General features: G+C 35.8%; 1 protein-coding gene across 5 annotated transcripts in view; it reads right to left on the reverse strand.

Annotated features, from left to right (window-relative positions):
* Positions 1-18,825, reverse strand: part of rab11fip5a (RAB11 family interacting protein 5a (class I)) — a 63,092-nt gene that overhangs the window by 23,547 nt on the left and 20,720 nt on the right. For all 5 annotated transcript variants that reach the window (XR_012389218.1, XR_012389219.1, XR_012389220.1 and 2 more), the window contains exon 2: positions 1,579-2,090. Coding sequence is in view for 2 of the 5 variants with exons in the window: in XM_009307214.4 (XP_009305489.1) it covers positions 1,579-2,090 (512 nt within the window). In the remaining 3 variants the exon portion in view is untranslated. The remainder of the gene's footprint in view (positions 1-1,578; positions 2,091-18,825) is intronic.

Genomic DNA, 18,825 nt, shown 5'->3' on the forward strand with positions numbered 1-18,825 from the left:
TAGACTGCTAAATTTATAGAAAAAGGTCCAAATCCAAACACTAGTGGTCAAAAAAGATCTTTATACCAGGTAGACACCGTACTGCATCTCAGCTGACCACTTTTAATCACATCACTGAAAACGGATGTTTAAAAAAAATTTGTAAAATGGCTATAACTTAAAAAAACTGCACTGTAAAACTTTTGTAAAAAAACATTAGCAATCCTCAATCAACAGGCTGTTTAAAGTCCAGCATAACCGAACAACAAAATTTCAACATTTATTCTGCTTACACATTCAAAGCAGTTCAGTATAATACTCTCAGATTTTAAATTCCTGCAGCTTCTTCATTAATTGCAATGAACTTTGATTATATTTAAGTAAAAGGAACTAATTTCCTTTAATTACTTTTTGCACAGTGTGTGTAAAAAACTAAATTTTCTGCAAAAAAATTATTGAAATAATATTATGTATTTTAACATAGCCCAGTCGTTCTGATCCCAGCTAGTAAACCTTTCCTCACCCCATCCCCCTCTCTCTACCACTTCATTTTCTGTCATCCTACTGTCAAAAAATAAATGTTAACTGAATAAATAAAATAATATTTTAACATTAATGAGGTAAGTTAAAGTATTTTAGGTAAGTAAAAACTTTTGCTTAAAAGTAAAAACTTTTATTGTCCCAGCTGAGGGAAATTTGTCTTAGTATCATAACCTGTGCTACAGTCATCACATTTAACCCATTCACAGCAATATACAATACAAACACATACAAATAAATGTGTGTGTATATATAGCTTAATAAAGCAGGTGGTAGCCTGCCCTAATTTATTTCAACTTAAATTACGTAAAAAAATTAAAGTTAAAGTAAATTAGGGCAGGTTACCACTCCAAGTCACCACTATTCAACAGCTTTATTTTCACTGGAAAAAATTAGCTTTTATATCTATCGAATCTGCAAAAGAGAATCCTAATAGACGATTTCAATATTGATAAGTAGAACTTAAAAGGATAGTTCACCCAAAAATGAAAATTCTGTCATTATTTTACTAAAAATTTACTTTTCAATCCTTTATGATTTTCATTCTGTTGAATACAGTAAAAGATATCAATGCTGAAAACCTTTAACCATTGACTTATATGGTATTGGTTTTTCCTACCATGGACGTCATTGGTTACTGGTTTTCAGCATTCTTCAAAATATCATCTTTTGTGTTCAACAGAAGATAGAAATCAAAGATTTGAAACCCCTTAAGGGAGAGTACACAGAGTACACAGAGTACACAGTGAATAGGTATTCTTTTTTGGGCAAACTATCCTTTTCATTTAAAAGAATTTAACTGTTAAAAGCTATTGGTAATTAATTACTAGTTGATTAAAGTTAGTTAAAATATAAAAAATTAAATAGTATCTAATAACTTAAATTTTTCTGATGTTAATTGTAATGCAATAATTTGCACCTTTTGTAAAGTTGCTTTGAAACAATAATTAATTTGAAAAGCACTATACAGATAAACTTGAATGACATTTTTATACTAACTGAGCTCAAATAGACCTGAATCTAGAAAATCTTTTTAAAAACACACTCCACTGTGCATACCTGGACTGTTGTCTGCAGTCAGATTGCTGCTGTTACTGGGCGAGTTGGAAAGATCAGAGACCACCACACTTATGCCCGCTGTAGGGCTCAGGCTGCCGCCACGCGATGAAGACTCGCTGCTTTCGGAGCCCAGTGACGTGCTGGAGCGCGTATCTGAAGACTTTCTCAATCTCCCACGCAGGAAAAAACTTCTCATCTTACTCCTGCGGGCCTCCCCTCCTTCATCGTCCTCGTAGTCTTCCTCGCCGCCCCCATCGCTCGGCAGTCGCCCCCGCATGCGCGCCAGTGCTCCGTATCCTCCAGGAACAATAGCTGAAGAGGAGTCTTCTTCAGCGGGTCGCTTCTTAGCTCGCATACGTTCTCGGAGCTTGTCGAAAGCAGAGCGAGGCTTGTCTTTCATGGAGAGGTCATACATGCTGGCCGTCAGGTTGTGTCGCGTAAACTGGACAGACAACTGAAGCTCCCCACGCTCTTTTTCCTTTTTGCCCGTTTTTGAATGGAGCCTGTGCCACCTGTGGACGATAATGAGTTGAGGAACAGTGTTAAAAAGATGCATGGATGCCAGAGAATAACTCTGTATTTACAGTTGAAGTCAGAATTATTTGCTGTCCCCGTATATTTTGTCACCCAGTGTCTGTTTAACAGAAAAAAGTTCTTTTTTAACACATTTCTAAACATAATAGTTTTTACCTCATTTATTTTATCTTTGCCATGATGACAGTACATATAATTTTACTGGATATTTTTTAAAGACACAAGTATTCAGCTTAAAGTGGAATTTAAAGGCTTAACTTGGTTAATAGGGTAAATTTGGCAAGTTAGAGTAATTGGGCAAGTCATTATATAATGATGGTTAGTTTTGTAGACAATTGTAAAAAGAAAATAGATATTGCTTTAGGTGATTAATAATACTGTCCGTAATTTAATAATGACCTGATTTTTAATCTGCTTTTATTCTAGCTGAAATAATATTGGAAACCTATGGCTATTTCAGAGCAAGATCAATATAGAAAAAAAAAAACACATTAGCTTTATAATTCAATAATAGATCATACAAAACTATAATTAACTATAACTTTTACATTAAAATACTGGGCAACCTTTACTAAGGTCTCAATAGTTAGTTAATGTATTTATTAAATAACTAACAAATAATGAGAAATACTTTCTACAACATTAAAACCCAAATGTGTGCTTGTTAACATTTGTTAATCCACAGTGAGCTAACATTAACTAAAAATAAACAACTTTATTTCGATTAACTAATGTTAAAAACATGACAAACATTGCAATAAATGTGTTATTTTCATGTTAGTAAATGCATTATTAGCAAATACAACCTTGTTGTAACGCGTTACCAAAACTTTAGATATGTTTTTTTAGTTCGATTTATGATAAATTAATAAATGTATAGTGAACAGTGCTTTAAGCAAGAACAATACAAAAAGTAATTACAATTTTTGCTTTCAAGGTTATAATCGGAGGGGGGGGGGGTTCCTTGTAAAATATATTTAGACTTCTCCCTCTTTCTAACAAAGTTCTTAAATTAAATGTTCTTATAAAATTTAATGAAAAATGATATAAAAAAAAAAACAATTCATTTGATACGTCTTTATAAAGTGATTTTAACAATTACAACAGATAATTGGCTAAATGAAACATACTCAATGAAAGGTCTAGGAGGAAATTTTGGGGGATGCACCAAAACAAAGATCAAAACTGTAGTTGCCATCCACATCCTTTTATATTTGATCACTCGTAGACCCACACTAAGTCAGCAGCCACAGAAATCTGCAGATTTAACCTACTGTTGAGTCTATTTATTTATCTAGTCTATTTGACTTTTTAACAAAAGGGCACCTAGGTTACCCCTTTTTTCAGATTTAATATAAGTCTTTTGCATCTCTAGAATGTGTATATAAAGTTTCAGCTCAAAACACCCATCAGATTTTTCATTATACCTTTTACAAGATGCTGTTTTATACACAATTCCAGCAGAGTTCTGCCTGCCTACTGTTTCTACGTGCCTTCCCGTGTGCTTTAATCTCCTCCTTCGGCTGCGTCAGACAACAGACAGACTTAAAGGAAGAAGGTCTCACGTAGCGTTTGTGAGAAATACTACAGAAAGAACTAATCTTTAAAAATTACAATTTGTTGTGAAGTTGCATTGCTGAGTCACACACAATATCGTTACAAGTTCACGGGCGCGCACACACATACACACAGAGAGATACACACGCACACCGCAGCTGACACACACACACACGCGCACACACACACACACACACACACACACACACACACACACACACACACACACAGGCAGGCAGACAGACAGACAAAGCGCGCTTAGCACTGTTTTTGCACTCAAATGTGACAGGATACAGGCTAACCTCCACTGCTGTGTGGATATCTGTTATGCTAATGTACAAAATAAACCTGATTTAACCTCCACAAACCAGGTTCGAAGCGTCTTCTTTTAGAATTGTTCTGACACGCGGCTGTGCTGATGAAGTAAAGCTGAAGTAATTTTATTACTTTTATTCCCGGTTGCTTTGCGTATGTCTGCCTGGTCTTGTTGACATATACACGTGACTACCGGAACATGTTAATGCGCGCAGCTGTCAATCAATTCGGTGGGCGGGGGGACCGCACTCTTCCGTAAAGTTGCGATAGGTCTGAAAACCGCTCTAATTGGTCCACCGTTTTTATGTTGTTAAATTGAAAAAAAAGGACTGGGTGTGTTTATATCACCCCAATATGATAGTCTATACACTATATATACACATATGTTTGTCCAAATAGCTTAAAGGTTCAGAACACCCTGGAGAATTTTTTTTTTTTATATATTAACATATTTGTGTGTGTTGAGCATCAGTTAAGACAATGTTAGCACCTGTCAGCTTTAATTGTGGGGAAAACTGGATAATTTTGAGCTTTAAAATGATTTTTGTGGCGGGATCCAAATCGGCGACGTAGCGCAGTACTGCAAGTGCAATGATGACGCGTCGGTTTCTCATTATTATTCATAGCGGAGTTTTCTTATCCTATGAGAAGAGCCGGCTGCTTAATTATTCATGAGACCTGCCAGACCTGCCAGAGTCAAGCCCGAGCTGTGAGACACGGACCCACGGCACACAGTATTTAGCCGTTCATGAAGGCTCATATGCGTTTGTTTCCATGATCCACGGGTTGCATGTTTTCCCCCGTGATCTTGTCAGGGCCGATCATACAGCAAACCTGTGTGTGTGCTGCTAGCATTTTTGTCGGGAGAGCAGCACGAGAATTAGAGTATGGCGGACGCTGTCTTTTTTCAGGAGTTTGTTCATATTCAGACACATCACTGTGCTGCTGTGTTTGCCTAAATCCTCCAGATTACCAGCAGAGCTAATGGTTAAAATAGAACGGTCAGGAGACCTGCTGCACTAAGTCTGCTGGATACGGGGATTGAGGGAGAAGTCCTCATTTATAGGGTTTACATGAACACACTTATATTTATAATGATATAAATTGTGGTTATGTGTATATGAAATTATGAATAGCAAATGTAGCAGGGCATTAAATCACTGTTCATTTCTTTGCATTTTAACTTTGTAAACTACAAACTCAAGCGTCTCCTCACGGTTTGTCTCATTTTGTGAGCTAACTGACAACAACAGTTGTTCGCTCACGTTCTCCCCTGCTAGCTACGCCCACTCCTGCCCGATGCTCGCGGAGATTCACGCCCATTAATCATGCATCTTTTGAAAAAATTCTGAAGTAGACTTTAACCGAAAGTGGGGGTGTCATGGCCCTTTAAAAAGTAGATTTTTCACCATAGGTGCCCTTTAATATATATTCAGAAAAGTGGTACATCAATTTCAGTAATCTTACCAAACACTATGCAAATGTTTATATTATTATTTGCTGTTTTTAGTACATAAAATATTATATGAGACTTGGTTTAAAAAAAAAAACAAATCAGATTTGTATGATAAACCTTAAATAACAGTTTAAAAGTTATAATTTTATTTTATGCATTAAGTATTTTCTTACTTTACTCTGAAAATCCTTCTGCACAGATGAAATTAATTTTTTATTCTGCAAAAATAATTGCAAAAAAATGATGTAAGCAACTTAATATGAATTTATTCACGCAAAAAAAAAAAAAAAAAAAAAAACTTAAACAGAGCACTTTAGCAATGCTATATAGACTGTGAGGGGGAAAAAAGAGACAAAAAGATCTTAACAAAAAATACAACAAACAATAGGCAGTACATATGTACATATTTTTTATGGTTTGGTTTATGTGTTACTGTAATAAATAAAGTTAATAATAAATAAATAAAATACCAACATTTCACCTGTACTCTTTAATTTGAAATTGTTTTTAAAATAGAATATGCTTTTAGACATTTAATAAGTTAAATTACGACTAAAAAATAACTTGAAATAGCAATTGTTTAAGTCCAAAGTGACCCACAATATGAAACAAAGCCTATATAGATTTTCAGTACAGTGAGGTTAAAATGTAATACGGTTTAAATGTCAACCTACACACATACATCAAAAGTATATTAAAACTGGCTTCATTTGATCATTTATTTGAACAACTTGGGCAGATTTTATAGATGCTTTCATTCACAATCCAAGACATTTAATTTTAAAGTTTTTTTCCTCTAATGCTTTCAATAAATTCATCTTTAAAAACAATAGATTTTTAATAATGATTTATGAATTTTTAAAATGTGATCTTTAAAAAATCTCTAAATACTAAGGATGCACGATATATCGGCGCCCATATTGTTATTGGCCGATAAATGCTATTTTTAAGATTATCGTTATCGATCCGATGTCATAATTAGGCCGATATTTTTAAGCCGATAAATTACTTAATTGTACAGAACTGCCTGCCGCGATTGCGTGGGCGGAACATGTTCAGACTTGTTCAGTGCATTCTAATGGAGCTCTCCTCACACTGTTTATTTTTTTAAAGTCCATCCTTTCTTCACGTTTTATTGCTATGCATTGTATCATTGTAGATGTGTTTGATTAAGTGTCATTGTGTATTTTGCTTTAAATCGTCTCAGGAAAAATATTACATGTGTAAACCTTTCCTGCTCTGTCTCTTTGTTGTGTTAGCGATAGCAGGGAGATTTACTTATTACTCCAGGGCCGAAAAATATTAGTTTCGGGGTAAACTCTTTTCGTTGCAGCTGGTGAATGAAACAGGACACATGTAATTTGGTCCAAAATATTTATTACTTTCCGTGTGGTACAACAAATCACCAAAAAGGGAACATTACAGAAAATGGTCTCATTGCGAAAAAACCTCTCCTCTTTTCTCTCTCTCTCTCCCTCTGCTTCACACACCCCAAACTGCAGCCCAGTCCCGTTGAAGGACCCGCACATTTTACAACACGTGTAAAACGGTTGTTTGTAATCTGCTTATTTGTTATTATCAATGCGTTGCTTGTCATGTGTTGTTGATGCAAGATGTATTCAGTTTGATCGGAATATTCATATTGATTATAACAAGCTCGCGTGAGAGCTGTCACCGCACACACACACCCACACTGTAGCACGGGGTAGAGGTGAATCCAGTCAAAGGGGCTCTTAACCGCTCATTCTGTCTTTATATTCTGCATTGTGTTTGTCATAAAGTCAGCTCAATGCAGGTTTTGTATCAAAATCTGACTCGGATGGCAACTCTGCCTCTACAGTTAAGTGAAACTCTCAGCGGTTTATCATAAACTTTTCATCGGTTATTTTCCCGCGATTGACGACAAGAAGATTGACAAGCAGCGCCTACATGTGACATGTCAAAATGCCAAAGAGGATGAATCTGTGCCGCATTTTTTAAACTTACTATCATTATTTAGCTGTTTGCTTGTACGGTGGCTCTGAACTGTCAAAACACCTCTGAAAAAGCCTTTTTCGGACATGACATATTTGTACATGTGTACATGACTGTAACATGTTTTATTCATGACCATTTGAGCTGGTTTTAGTCCTTAGCTCTTTCATTTTCATCGTATTTAAATATATTTAACTTGCTTGTTAAATAAATACCATTTTGTTATTTAAACTATTGTTTTATGCAACAATCAACTTACATGTTAATTTGCTATGAAGAAAAGGAAATAACTTTTTGCATGCAGATTTATGTGAAATCATGAATATAGGTCTATTTTTTTATTATCTAATTTTGAAATTATAGCTTTTTTTTGCTTTAAGTATAGACTATTCAGTTCATGAGAGCAGTTCAATCTTTTATTAAGTTTGCTGATGGGCTATCGGCCTCCAAGTCTGAAGAAATATCGGTTATCGGTATCGGCCACAAAATCCACATCGGTGCATCCCTACTAAATACCAAAAATGATACACACTGTAAACAATGTTATGACAAAAAGTCAAAACAACAAATATATGTGTGTTGCTTTAACCTATTTTAAAAAGTTAATCAAGTTGTACAAAGTTTGTTTAAGTTGTACATATTTTTAGTCAGTTTTATTAATGCAAGTTAAGATGACTAGAAAAGTTCATTTGATTCAACAGAAATTTAAGGTAGTATGTTATGTTGTGATTTTTATGTTATGAAAGTTTCTGTCTCTGTAACGAGTAAGTCAGTGAGATCCAAACTACAACTGGACTGCTTTGACATTCATTTTACGAACAAAATACAACTACAATCTTAGTGTTTCACAAAAAATAAAATAAAAATAATAATAATAAAAAAGTCAGCCATTCTGGTTTGAAACAACACAATTATGGCTGTGCAATTAATCAAAATCGAATCGCAGTTTGAAGTTTTGCACTTAGCTAGTCACAGGAGGCTGTGATATGAAATTATGTATTATTTATTTTCCCCTGCCCAGAGCAAATGCACGACTGCATGACTCTTGTGTGTGATAGTCTTACTGTACTAGTCAATAGAGTGAGCACACTTTTATTTTGCACAATCAGAATTGTGCAACCAAACTACTCCCACAATTAAAAACAAACAAACAAACAGGAAAGCATGTACGAGTGGGATGATGGCGTCTGCAGCTTCAGAAGCATTAACAGACAAATAAAAAATAAATTTAAAAAATCTAAGAAAAAACAGCATGTTGGTAATATGGGAATATTTTGGTTTTAAAGTCACAGACACAGAACAAAAGCAGGTCATTTGTAAGAGCTGTTGCAGAATAGTTGCCAGTATGAGAAAATACAACAACCAGCACCTGAAAAAGCACCACAGGTGGGTATATGACTGTCTTGCTAAAAAGTCAACTTAAAGCATTGCCAGAGACACTTAATCTAGTATTAAGCAATACCAAAGTACAATTTTAGAGTTTTTGGTGGCTGTTACATTGTAAGAGAAAACACCACAAAGGCACCCGGAGATAACTAACGCCATAACATACTACTTTTTGCTCTAGAGAAAAATGAGTGTTTAATTTCTGAGTATTTAAAAACAAATTTGAATAAACATTGAAGTAAATTTATATCTCTTTTTATTTGCGTTTTTAACCAACACTCAATGCATTTTAGCAGTAAGAAGTTATGATATAGAAAATTGAGCTGAAGCTTGACTACTAGGGCTGTGTATTGGCAAGGGCCTCACGATATGATACATATCACGAAACATGGGTCATGATACAATAAATATTGTGATACAATAAATATTGTGATATATTGCAATCATTTGAATTAGTATGTGTGTCATGTTATATTGACAACTTGATAAAGTCAGCAGACTAATTAAAATTCCAATTTATTTTCTATCCATTTCAATTTATTAGAACTGCACAGTGTTATTGATCAGAGAACTCACTGAACTGTATTAAATGCATATTGTTATTAAACACTGAACTAAAATGAATATGCCATTAAAGTCAATTATAAATGAAATAATTTATAAAACTAAGCAAGTAAAAAATGAAAATGCATCAAGTAAACAAAACTGAAACACAGTGCTTTAATATGCGATAAACAATTAGAAACTGACAGTGCGACTGACAGCATTGTGAACTTTTTGCTGTGAAAACAGGTCGCACATAGGTAAATTGATGGCATGCATAAAACATTTTACATGCAACATGCCGGCCAGCTATGCTGCCATGGTCATGTTTGACGCATTGTCGTTACAATGACAGGTCCTTTCATTTGATGTCCCATTCCTCCTATGCAGTTCTCAGTAACTCTGCAACGTTAGTTAAGGCAGACGGAAGCTTTCCACCATGCTCACTTGTCTTACTTCTGATACCATACTATTTAGCGTTTTGTTGATTGAGAGTTAGCGACATCTACTAGAGCAAAGGAGGAGGTTGTTTGGCCCAACTTGAATCGATACTTCAGGTTGAACTATCGATACACTATCGTGAAAGAAATTATCGCGATAGTTTAATATATTGATATTTTTGCACAGCCCTATTGACTACAAAATTAAAAATCGCAAATCAAATTGAAATCGTGATAACTGTAAAAAAAAAAAAAAAATAGCAATTAGATAATTTCCCCAAATCGCACAGCCCTAAACAAAATGATGAATTAACGACAACAAGATTAATTTAAGTGCTATTCCTTTAAATGATTTTTTTTTTGTACAAAAATAAAAAAAGGCAATTTTCTAAATATAGCATTAAAAATAATAGATCATCTGATTATTATATTTTAAAGATAAATCAAAACCCTCAGCCCAGTGGTGGCCTGAATATTTCATTGTGGCATTATGAATATTTCCATTCCCAGCAGTCGACTGAAGGATAAATGTATTGATCTTTGCAGTGTCCTCTCCTCTACCTCCACATATACAGAAAGACTTTCATTTTCTAACAAACACAAACACATAAAGTCAGTGTGAACTGAGATCAGAATGCAAGTGGTCTCTTGAATCAATTAAATAAAAAAATCTGAGTATCAGGAAAGCCTCTATTTTTTATGCAAACACAAATGCGCACACACACACACACACACACACGCGCACGTATACACACACACACACACACACACACACACACACACACGCACACGCACACACAGTCACACATGCTGACAAAGGCAGCGCTGGGACAAGAAGGTTAGCTTTATTCCATCAGCAGTATTGCTTTTCTAGACACTCCACACCACAGTACGCGCACACACACAAACACATGCACTGACACTAATAATGCAATCGTCTTATTATTAGAGACTTGGCTGTTTAAAAGGACCTTTGACAACACATTAAAAGAAAACAATTAACCAATTAACAGATGAACAGATAGGCGGTTCTACCCACGCATGAATATCTATTAATTATGCACATTTACTAATAAACACATTTGGCATTCTTCCAGGTGCAGCTATGTTGCTATGGTAGCATCGCATTGAAGTGACACTGGGCTATGTTGTTTTATATTGCAATTAGTAAAGGTGATACATGAATTTTGTTGCAGCATTAAAATCATTCTACCTGTTCCGAGTTTAATATGTAGACACAACCATATTTAATTTGTAAAACAGGTCACTTCAGTTCGATCCACAAGTTCCATCCAAATCTGGCACCTGTCTTGCTAGTAATTTACTTTATTTTCTGACTATTTAACAGGCAGCAAAACTTTCCAGTATACTCTGAATTTACAGTATGGGAAGCAACTGAAACCATCAGACACCAGGCTGTCCAGATGAAGACCAAAAGCAGACCCTTTTAGACAAGGTTTGTGGTTTCTAGAATATTTAATCTTTACATGGAGTACATTTATATGGACAAAGATAACGGACGAGGAGCTCTGCGAACAGAGGCAGGAGTGGGCGTGGCCAGCAATGCACTGGAGAAGGAGTGAACAACTGTTGACAGTTGAAAGTTCGTAATTTCATATACACACAACCACAGAAGATAATCTTGTTTATATATCATTATAAAGATAATCATGTTTATATAAACACTATAAATGAGGACTTCTACCTCAATCCCTGGGTCTGAATGCAGACTTAGTGCAGCAGGGCAAGACCATTAGCCCTGCTGGTAATCTGGAGGTTTTAGGCGAACACAGCAGCACAGCGATGCGTCTAAATGTGAACGAACTCAACTGATAAGAGATAAAGACCGCCATTTTTCAGTTCTCATAATGATCTCCAGACAAAAATGCTTGCTGCACACAAACAGCTTTGCTGTATCGGCCCTGACAGGATCGCGGTGAAAAACATGCAACAAACCCCATGGATCATAGAAACAAACACATACGACCATTCATGAATGGCTAAATACTGCGTAGGTCAGTGTATGTGGTCGTCAACATAGGGTCTCACAGAGAACTGCTATAAATAATAATAATAAACCAATGCGTTATAACTCCACTTGCAGTTTTGCGATAAGTCACCAATTTTGATCCCACCCCAAAATCATTTTAAACCTGGAAGATGAAATTAGCTGACAAATACTCAAAATTATCCAGTTTTCCCCACAATTAAAGCTAACAGACGCTAACATTGTCTTAACTGAAGCTCAACACACACAAATCTGTTAAAATTTCAAAAAAGTACTTTCTTGAACCTTTAATACAATGTAGCGTACAGTCCACAGATAAAAATACTTATTGATTTTATCACGATCTGGGTTTATTTGACAGGACGGTTTTACGACTCCTGGCTCCACAAAGTCTGGGTACCCCCGCTAGACTTATCTCTTCAGTGTCCCTGGATTACTAAGTTTGTCACTTCAAAGACATTCCTGCCCAAATACACACACACACACACACACACACACACACACACACACACACACACACACACACACACACACACACACACACACACACACACACACACACACACACACACACACACACACACACACACACACACACACACACCTCTCTTATGACCTGTATGCATGTTCCCTTTAGGCCTTTGTAAAGCATAAATATTGTAAGGATATGAAAAATTATGTTGATGTACTTTTAACCCCCCCCATGTTTGGTACTGATGGGTTTCGGCTGACATTTTACAACACATGATGCATAGAGCAAGACCATAACTCGCATTGCTTTATTCTTTAAAGCCCTATATTAAATGCCTGTCCGCATGCTTTAGGCGGACACTCAAATTTGCATACGAGCAGCCTCGAGACAAAGGAAGGTTCGCGCGCAAACTTTCCCCTGAAATCATTGGTCAGAATGCTGTACGGGTTGTCACGTGACCCGCAGGTATAACCAGACTTCTGCCCAAACATCTGGGCAGAAAAGCGTGCGAACAAAAGAACATCATTGACGGTGGCCCTCGGGCCACACGGCTTTTCTAAGCCGCATGGACTTTCTCCCGTAACGCTTTCTTTATTTTCCGGCAAAAGTAAACTCAGTTTAAAGTTTGCAATCGTGTTCGTCCGAACTGCATTACAAACTCCACGCATCAAGAAGGACATCAAAAAGAGTTTTCACCACGACGGAAGAGAGACGCATAAGAGAGATCTCCAGACATGAAAGTCCAGGTGATTTTAGTTATGCGATTAAGCTGTGCCCCTTTTATCAAAAAGGTGTTTTTTTATAATCTTGGTGGTCCTGAATGGTGTGGTGGAACTGAAAGTTTTGTCACTCTTTTACCTGAAATCTCTATTCCTTACTTTACTATTTCTCTTTGTTGTTACACGTTCTATAGACCCGATATCTCCACGTGGTTTACCTTTTTGTTCTGTGTTTAATGTATGTTTGTGCGTTTGTTCGTTATCCGTCTGACTAGTCAATAAATTCTATTATAATCAAATGAATTGTATTGTTTGCCTCATGAGAAAATGTCACTGAAATACAGATTCCCCTGCCAAGCTATTATAAGTTGTTTAATACTTGTGAATGATTAATCTACTTCACAAGAAGTAGCAATTAAATTCCCTTTTTCTAAAAATGAATAGATTACCGTGTCTGCTCGGAAGAGCGGCGGCTCTGCTTGTGTTTATTTGGTCAAATTAATTGATCCGGAATTTTAATGATTAATAATAATTCGTTATTGTTGATAATTAATATTCATAATCTGGGAATCCGCTTGGTCGCGCAAGCATGATCATATACAATCATATGTTTGTTTGACCAAATTGACTGAAGCTTAAGCCGGAATATTAATAATTAAGAATAAACCGTTATTGTTGATTATTAATATTCATAAAATGAGCTAATTTCATGTTACAACAATTAAGACAACACTCTGATTAAAAGTCTTCCATTTTTGATTACTTTAATTCAATTAAAGTCATAATCTAACTAAACAGAAACTAAAAGGCATGTGGATTATATTTTAGTTGCAATATTAAAGTGCAGTAGAGACATGTAAACACCTTAAATCAAACTATTACCAATTTGTAGTACATTTACTACATATTGGGACAGGCTATACACATGGCAGTTGTCAGGCATTTGACAACAAACAATTGAGAATAACTTAAAGCAAGAGAGCACATTTTTGCTGCAAGAGGGAAACAATGATTATAGTGTGAATTCTGGAAGAAATGGACATTTTGAAGTGCCTCAGAGTTTGTCGTGGGGCATGAATGAAAAGTTAGTGAATGAAATGGGGGGAAAAAGAAATTATCTGCTGTTGTCACCGTAGGACTAATGTTGCTTTCACACCAGACGTGGAAGAAGCATCAAGCGCGAGTGATTTACATGTTAAGTCAATGAAAAGACGCAAATAGACCTGTGGCACAATACGAGCGAATGACGCAATTCGCGTTAATAAAGCGGTGCGAATTGAGCGTTTTCTGGAGGAGTTAATGAACTCAGAGCTGGTGCACATCAGAATGCATCTAGTGAACTCAGACATGGCTACAAACGAATCGACGCTGTTCTTCAGCCTTCATAAAAGCACAGACACAGCTATTCTCTCTATGAAATCCATGTTAGCCATTTAGCAAAGAAGTTACAATCATCAGGCAGACAGAAGCTCTGCCCCTGACACGAATCCACGTCTATTGTAAAGTGAATTTGACGCGCAAATGAAGCAGATTTGATGCACAAATGAAGCGAGTAAACTCAAAATGTTCACGCATCTATTTACACAGAAATTTCGCAATTTAACTTTGCATGCCGCATCTGGTGTGAACACAACATAAGGGATTAAGAACATGATGTTTTTAGGTTTAACAGCTGTTTGTGACTATGAAGGGGGCACAAAGGGACGGGATGTGAACAGACAGAAATATAGAGTAGCTGTAAATACCCTGCCACTTGTAAATGAAGATGACAAGCTTTATAATCATTGTAAACTTAAGTGCAATGAGGATTCACCTAAAAAATTCTAACTAAAGAAATAAAAGACAACTAAAAAGGAAGCTCAAACACACAAACACAAATAAACAAATAAGCGTGAGAAATTAACTGAAGTTGACCTTGTTGCAGAATTAAAAACAAAACGCTCAAAATCACATATGGTGCCATGATGAACATGAACTATTATTGTGTGAAACGCCGGAGGAAACTAGCATCAAATGGTGACGTAACTATATCCTATACTATAACTATATAACATGTAAAACAGGAACATAAAAGGAGCATTTAAAAAGCAACTCATGTAAACATCTTGATCCTATAATTGTCTTGTTCAGATTAATGCAAATAATTTGATTATTTGAATGTTACAAACTCATTCAAGTACCCCAAAAATGCTGGTTATCCATGAAAGACAAACATATGGGGTGACAGGATTGTATGGAGAATCTCAATAAGCAATTCAACACTGCAGCTTGAATGATGTATGTAAACAGCTCAGGCACTTCCGGTGAACTGTTACACCATTACAAACTCATTGCTTTTAAGAGCTGTTTAGTTAAAAATGAATGATCTTCACTGCCTGATTGAGATATGATATAAAGTGAGTCTAACACCAGACAATAAGCACTGAATTAAATTCCATTGTTTCATACCATGCTTTTAAAATATGGAAATTTATTTTAAATAATAAATATTAAAAACATTAAATAAATGTTTAGGTCTATTTCATGGACTATATTTTGATTAAATTACGTACATTATCGAAGCTCTAAAGAGTACCTGGTTTATCTGTGGTTGAAAAACACTTGCCATGCATATACTGTCGCCAATTGCTCTTTATTTCAGTCTTGAATAGGATAAGAGTCTTCATCTCAACATACAGTGTCTTGACATTTCAGGACATACAGTGCAAACCAATTGAAATTTGACTTGAAGAAGTTCATGCTGAATGTATATCACTGTCACATGTGGCTACATAGTACTGTGATAGCACTGAGAGCAGATGGCAATTTATCCAAATTCACAGCAAAACAACGAACACATGTTTTTTCTGGTTTATTCAGTCCCAATAATGCTTAAATGTAAACATTCAAAACAAATAACTTTACGCCATCACCATCTTTTAAAAAGTGTTTGTTAAGAGATTACAGGAGGATGGGCAATATAGCCTTAAAACTGTATTAAAGTGGCTTGTGGTATATTGACATATAACAATATTTGTAGGATCATTTATATGTATCCTCGAAGAGACAAATAAAAAGTCCTGGTTCTTTAGAGAAACATACTAATTTTCATATTTTACATTTTGATTTTAACAAAAATAAAATAGAGCAGAGTTCTTCACCTCTGCTCATGTATGCCTACTAAAAAGCTTTTTCAGATTTTACAAAATACACAAACAGATGTCCTAAAATAGGTTGGCAATAAACTTTGCAAGAGAGTGGGTCCCAGGAGTATTGTTTTAAACGAAAAACAAAAACAAACAAAAATGCTGGCCATTTCACGATGACTGTAACTAAATGTGTAATGCAGTACTGTTGACAAATAAAAACAAGACAAAATGTGGTTTACAAACTAAAAACTAAGCTAAAATGTCTCTTCATTTGTTTATTTAACTACAAGATGAAATTAAATGTTAAATGTTATTTTGTTTAGTTTAGTCACTTTATTATTATTTTGCAGTAACATGGGGCAGCATATTGGCACAGTGGGTAGCAAAATTACCACACAGCAAGAAAACTGCTGGTGCGAGCCCCGCCTGGGTCAGTTGGCATTTCTGTGTGGTGTTTGCATGTGGACATGCAAACACCACACAGAAATGCCAACTGACCCAGGCGGGGCTCGCACCAGCAGTTTTCTTGCTGTGAGGTAATATTGGATCCTCTAACTACATTCGCAGCATTATTTAGAAGACGACAACAAACAGACACCCACAGAGAAAGCTGGGGAACAATGGCCGGCCAGCCAGAGTTCGTTGGAAGAAAAAGAAGAAATGACATTTAGAAAGCTATACTAATACATTTAAGTACAAAAGAAAACAAAATGTGTTGTGGTAAAAGATGGAGAGAAATGCGGCCACAATTAATTTTTGTAATAATGATAAAAAAAAGAATTGCAGGGAAAAACACCACTAACATTAAGAGACATCTCAAGGCATTCCATAATGAAACAGAAGTCAAGACATAAACGTAATATTACTTTCTATTATAGAAAACTCACTCAGTTTCATTTTAACGTTAACCATAAATGTTAGTCACAGAAGCTAAAAACGATGTTATTGTCAACTAGAGGTCCAATCCTAATTCTCCCCCTTAGCACTTCCCCTTACCCCCAACCCTCATTTTGCGCATACACACCAAGTGGTAGGGGTGTCCCAATTCTCTTTAGCTTAAATGCTAAGAGGAAGGGGTGAATAGCCCTTCGAACAAAGATTTTTCAGGACCACACTCGAAACACAGGGCTAAAAAAATTTCCCAGAATACACCAGCCACAGCGGCAGCATTCCTGGACCCAGAAGTACAACAAACGAGCACTTACTCATTATATATTCATAACCACATTCATGTTTTACTGTCATGCTTAAAAAAAAAAAGCTTAATTTTGCGATATATAATCCCTAATAACTCCTGTACAGCAATCCCACAACATTCTGACACTTGAATACCCAGTCAGTAATGTCTAGTGGCTGGGAATGAGCTTTTTACAGAGTCTGCTATAATGTTAATGTTATTTTTTTGTGTGTTTACATTGATGAATATGATCACTGTGTAAATGCGCAGTATAGTTATGACCTTATTGGCACATTAGATCGTTATGATAACATGATATGTGCCTTATGCCGAGTTCAGACTGCATGATTTTCAAAGTAGTCATGTCACAGATGTTTTCACACTGCATGACTATCTGGGCTAGCGTTTCGTCGCTGCTTTGTTTACACTGCAAGATGGATCAACGACAGGGATTTTCACATTGCATGACTTTACTATAGGAAGAATCGCCGACAACTTTGTCCAAACTACGTCTCACAGCCAAAAACATATATCTTTTGTTATTAACTACATAATGAGAAAGAAGCTTTTAATGGGGTAGAACATGTACATGTTTGCTCACCTGGGTTTAAAGGGAATTAGCCATTTTTCCTCAACGTTGATAATAAACTAATTTCTTTCTGTATGAAACGTCAAACAGACACGGTTGCTCCTGAGTCCTGTCAAACCTCCACTAGTTTTTCCTCCATTTCGTGGGTCCAAATAAACCGAAGAAGAGCGCTTTTAACTTCTCCCCCAGCCTCCCGCTGGCCTGCAGCAGGTATACACACACGCACACACAAGTGAAAGAAACACAAAAATTTATTTACAAAAATAAAATTTGTGATTGGGCCTAAAATGTCACCAATTAGTTTTCGTCGACTAAAACTAAACGAAAATAGTCATGGATGATTCTGACTAAAATAAGACCTAAATGTTTTAAGCATTAGCTTAGTCGCTTATATGCGACTTTAGCCTGACTAAACTAAAAAAGAGTATGAATGTGACTAAAACTAAGAAAAACTCAAATATCAGCTTCACACGAAGACTACTCTAAAACCAAAACAGGCCACTAAAAACAACACAAACTCTGCTCCTGGGAACTAAAGACCTCTGAAATATTGTTGTGATCACAGACTGTAATGTTTTTTTCTCTTTCATTCATACTGGATGCTACATGGCGCCCTCACACAAAAACAGCATTTGCATTACATATAAAATGAAATCATCAGCTATCACAGTAGCAGAGAATAAAGAAAATGGAAATGCATAAAGTAGTCAGACAATAAACAAATAAAGAACCTGGGTATTTTAAATAAAGTATATTCATAAGGCAAAGCTAACTGACCTGGCCTTTATCACTGTGTACAATACTTTAACATGTATTTCTTCATTACCTTCTGATATGAATCCACATTACTATATAAAGCGAGTTTAAAATTAAAGTCAGAAAATCTCTTCACACAGACTCAAAAAATATATATATATAAAAATATCGCACATTTGCTGCTGAAATAATT

The sequence above is a fragment of the Danio rerio genome, chromosome 13 (genome assembly GCF_049306965.1).
Source record: "Danio rerio strain Tuebingen ecotype United States chromosome 13, GRCz12tu, whole genome shotgun sequence".
In the NCBI taxonomy this organism is placed as follows: domain Eukaryota; kingdom Metazoa; phylum Chordata; class Actinopteri; order Cypriniformes; family Danionidae; genus Danio; species Danio rerio.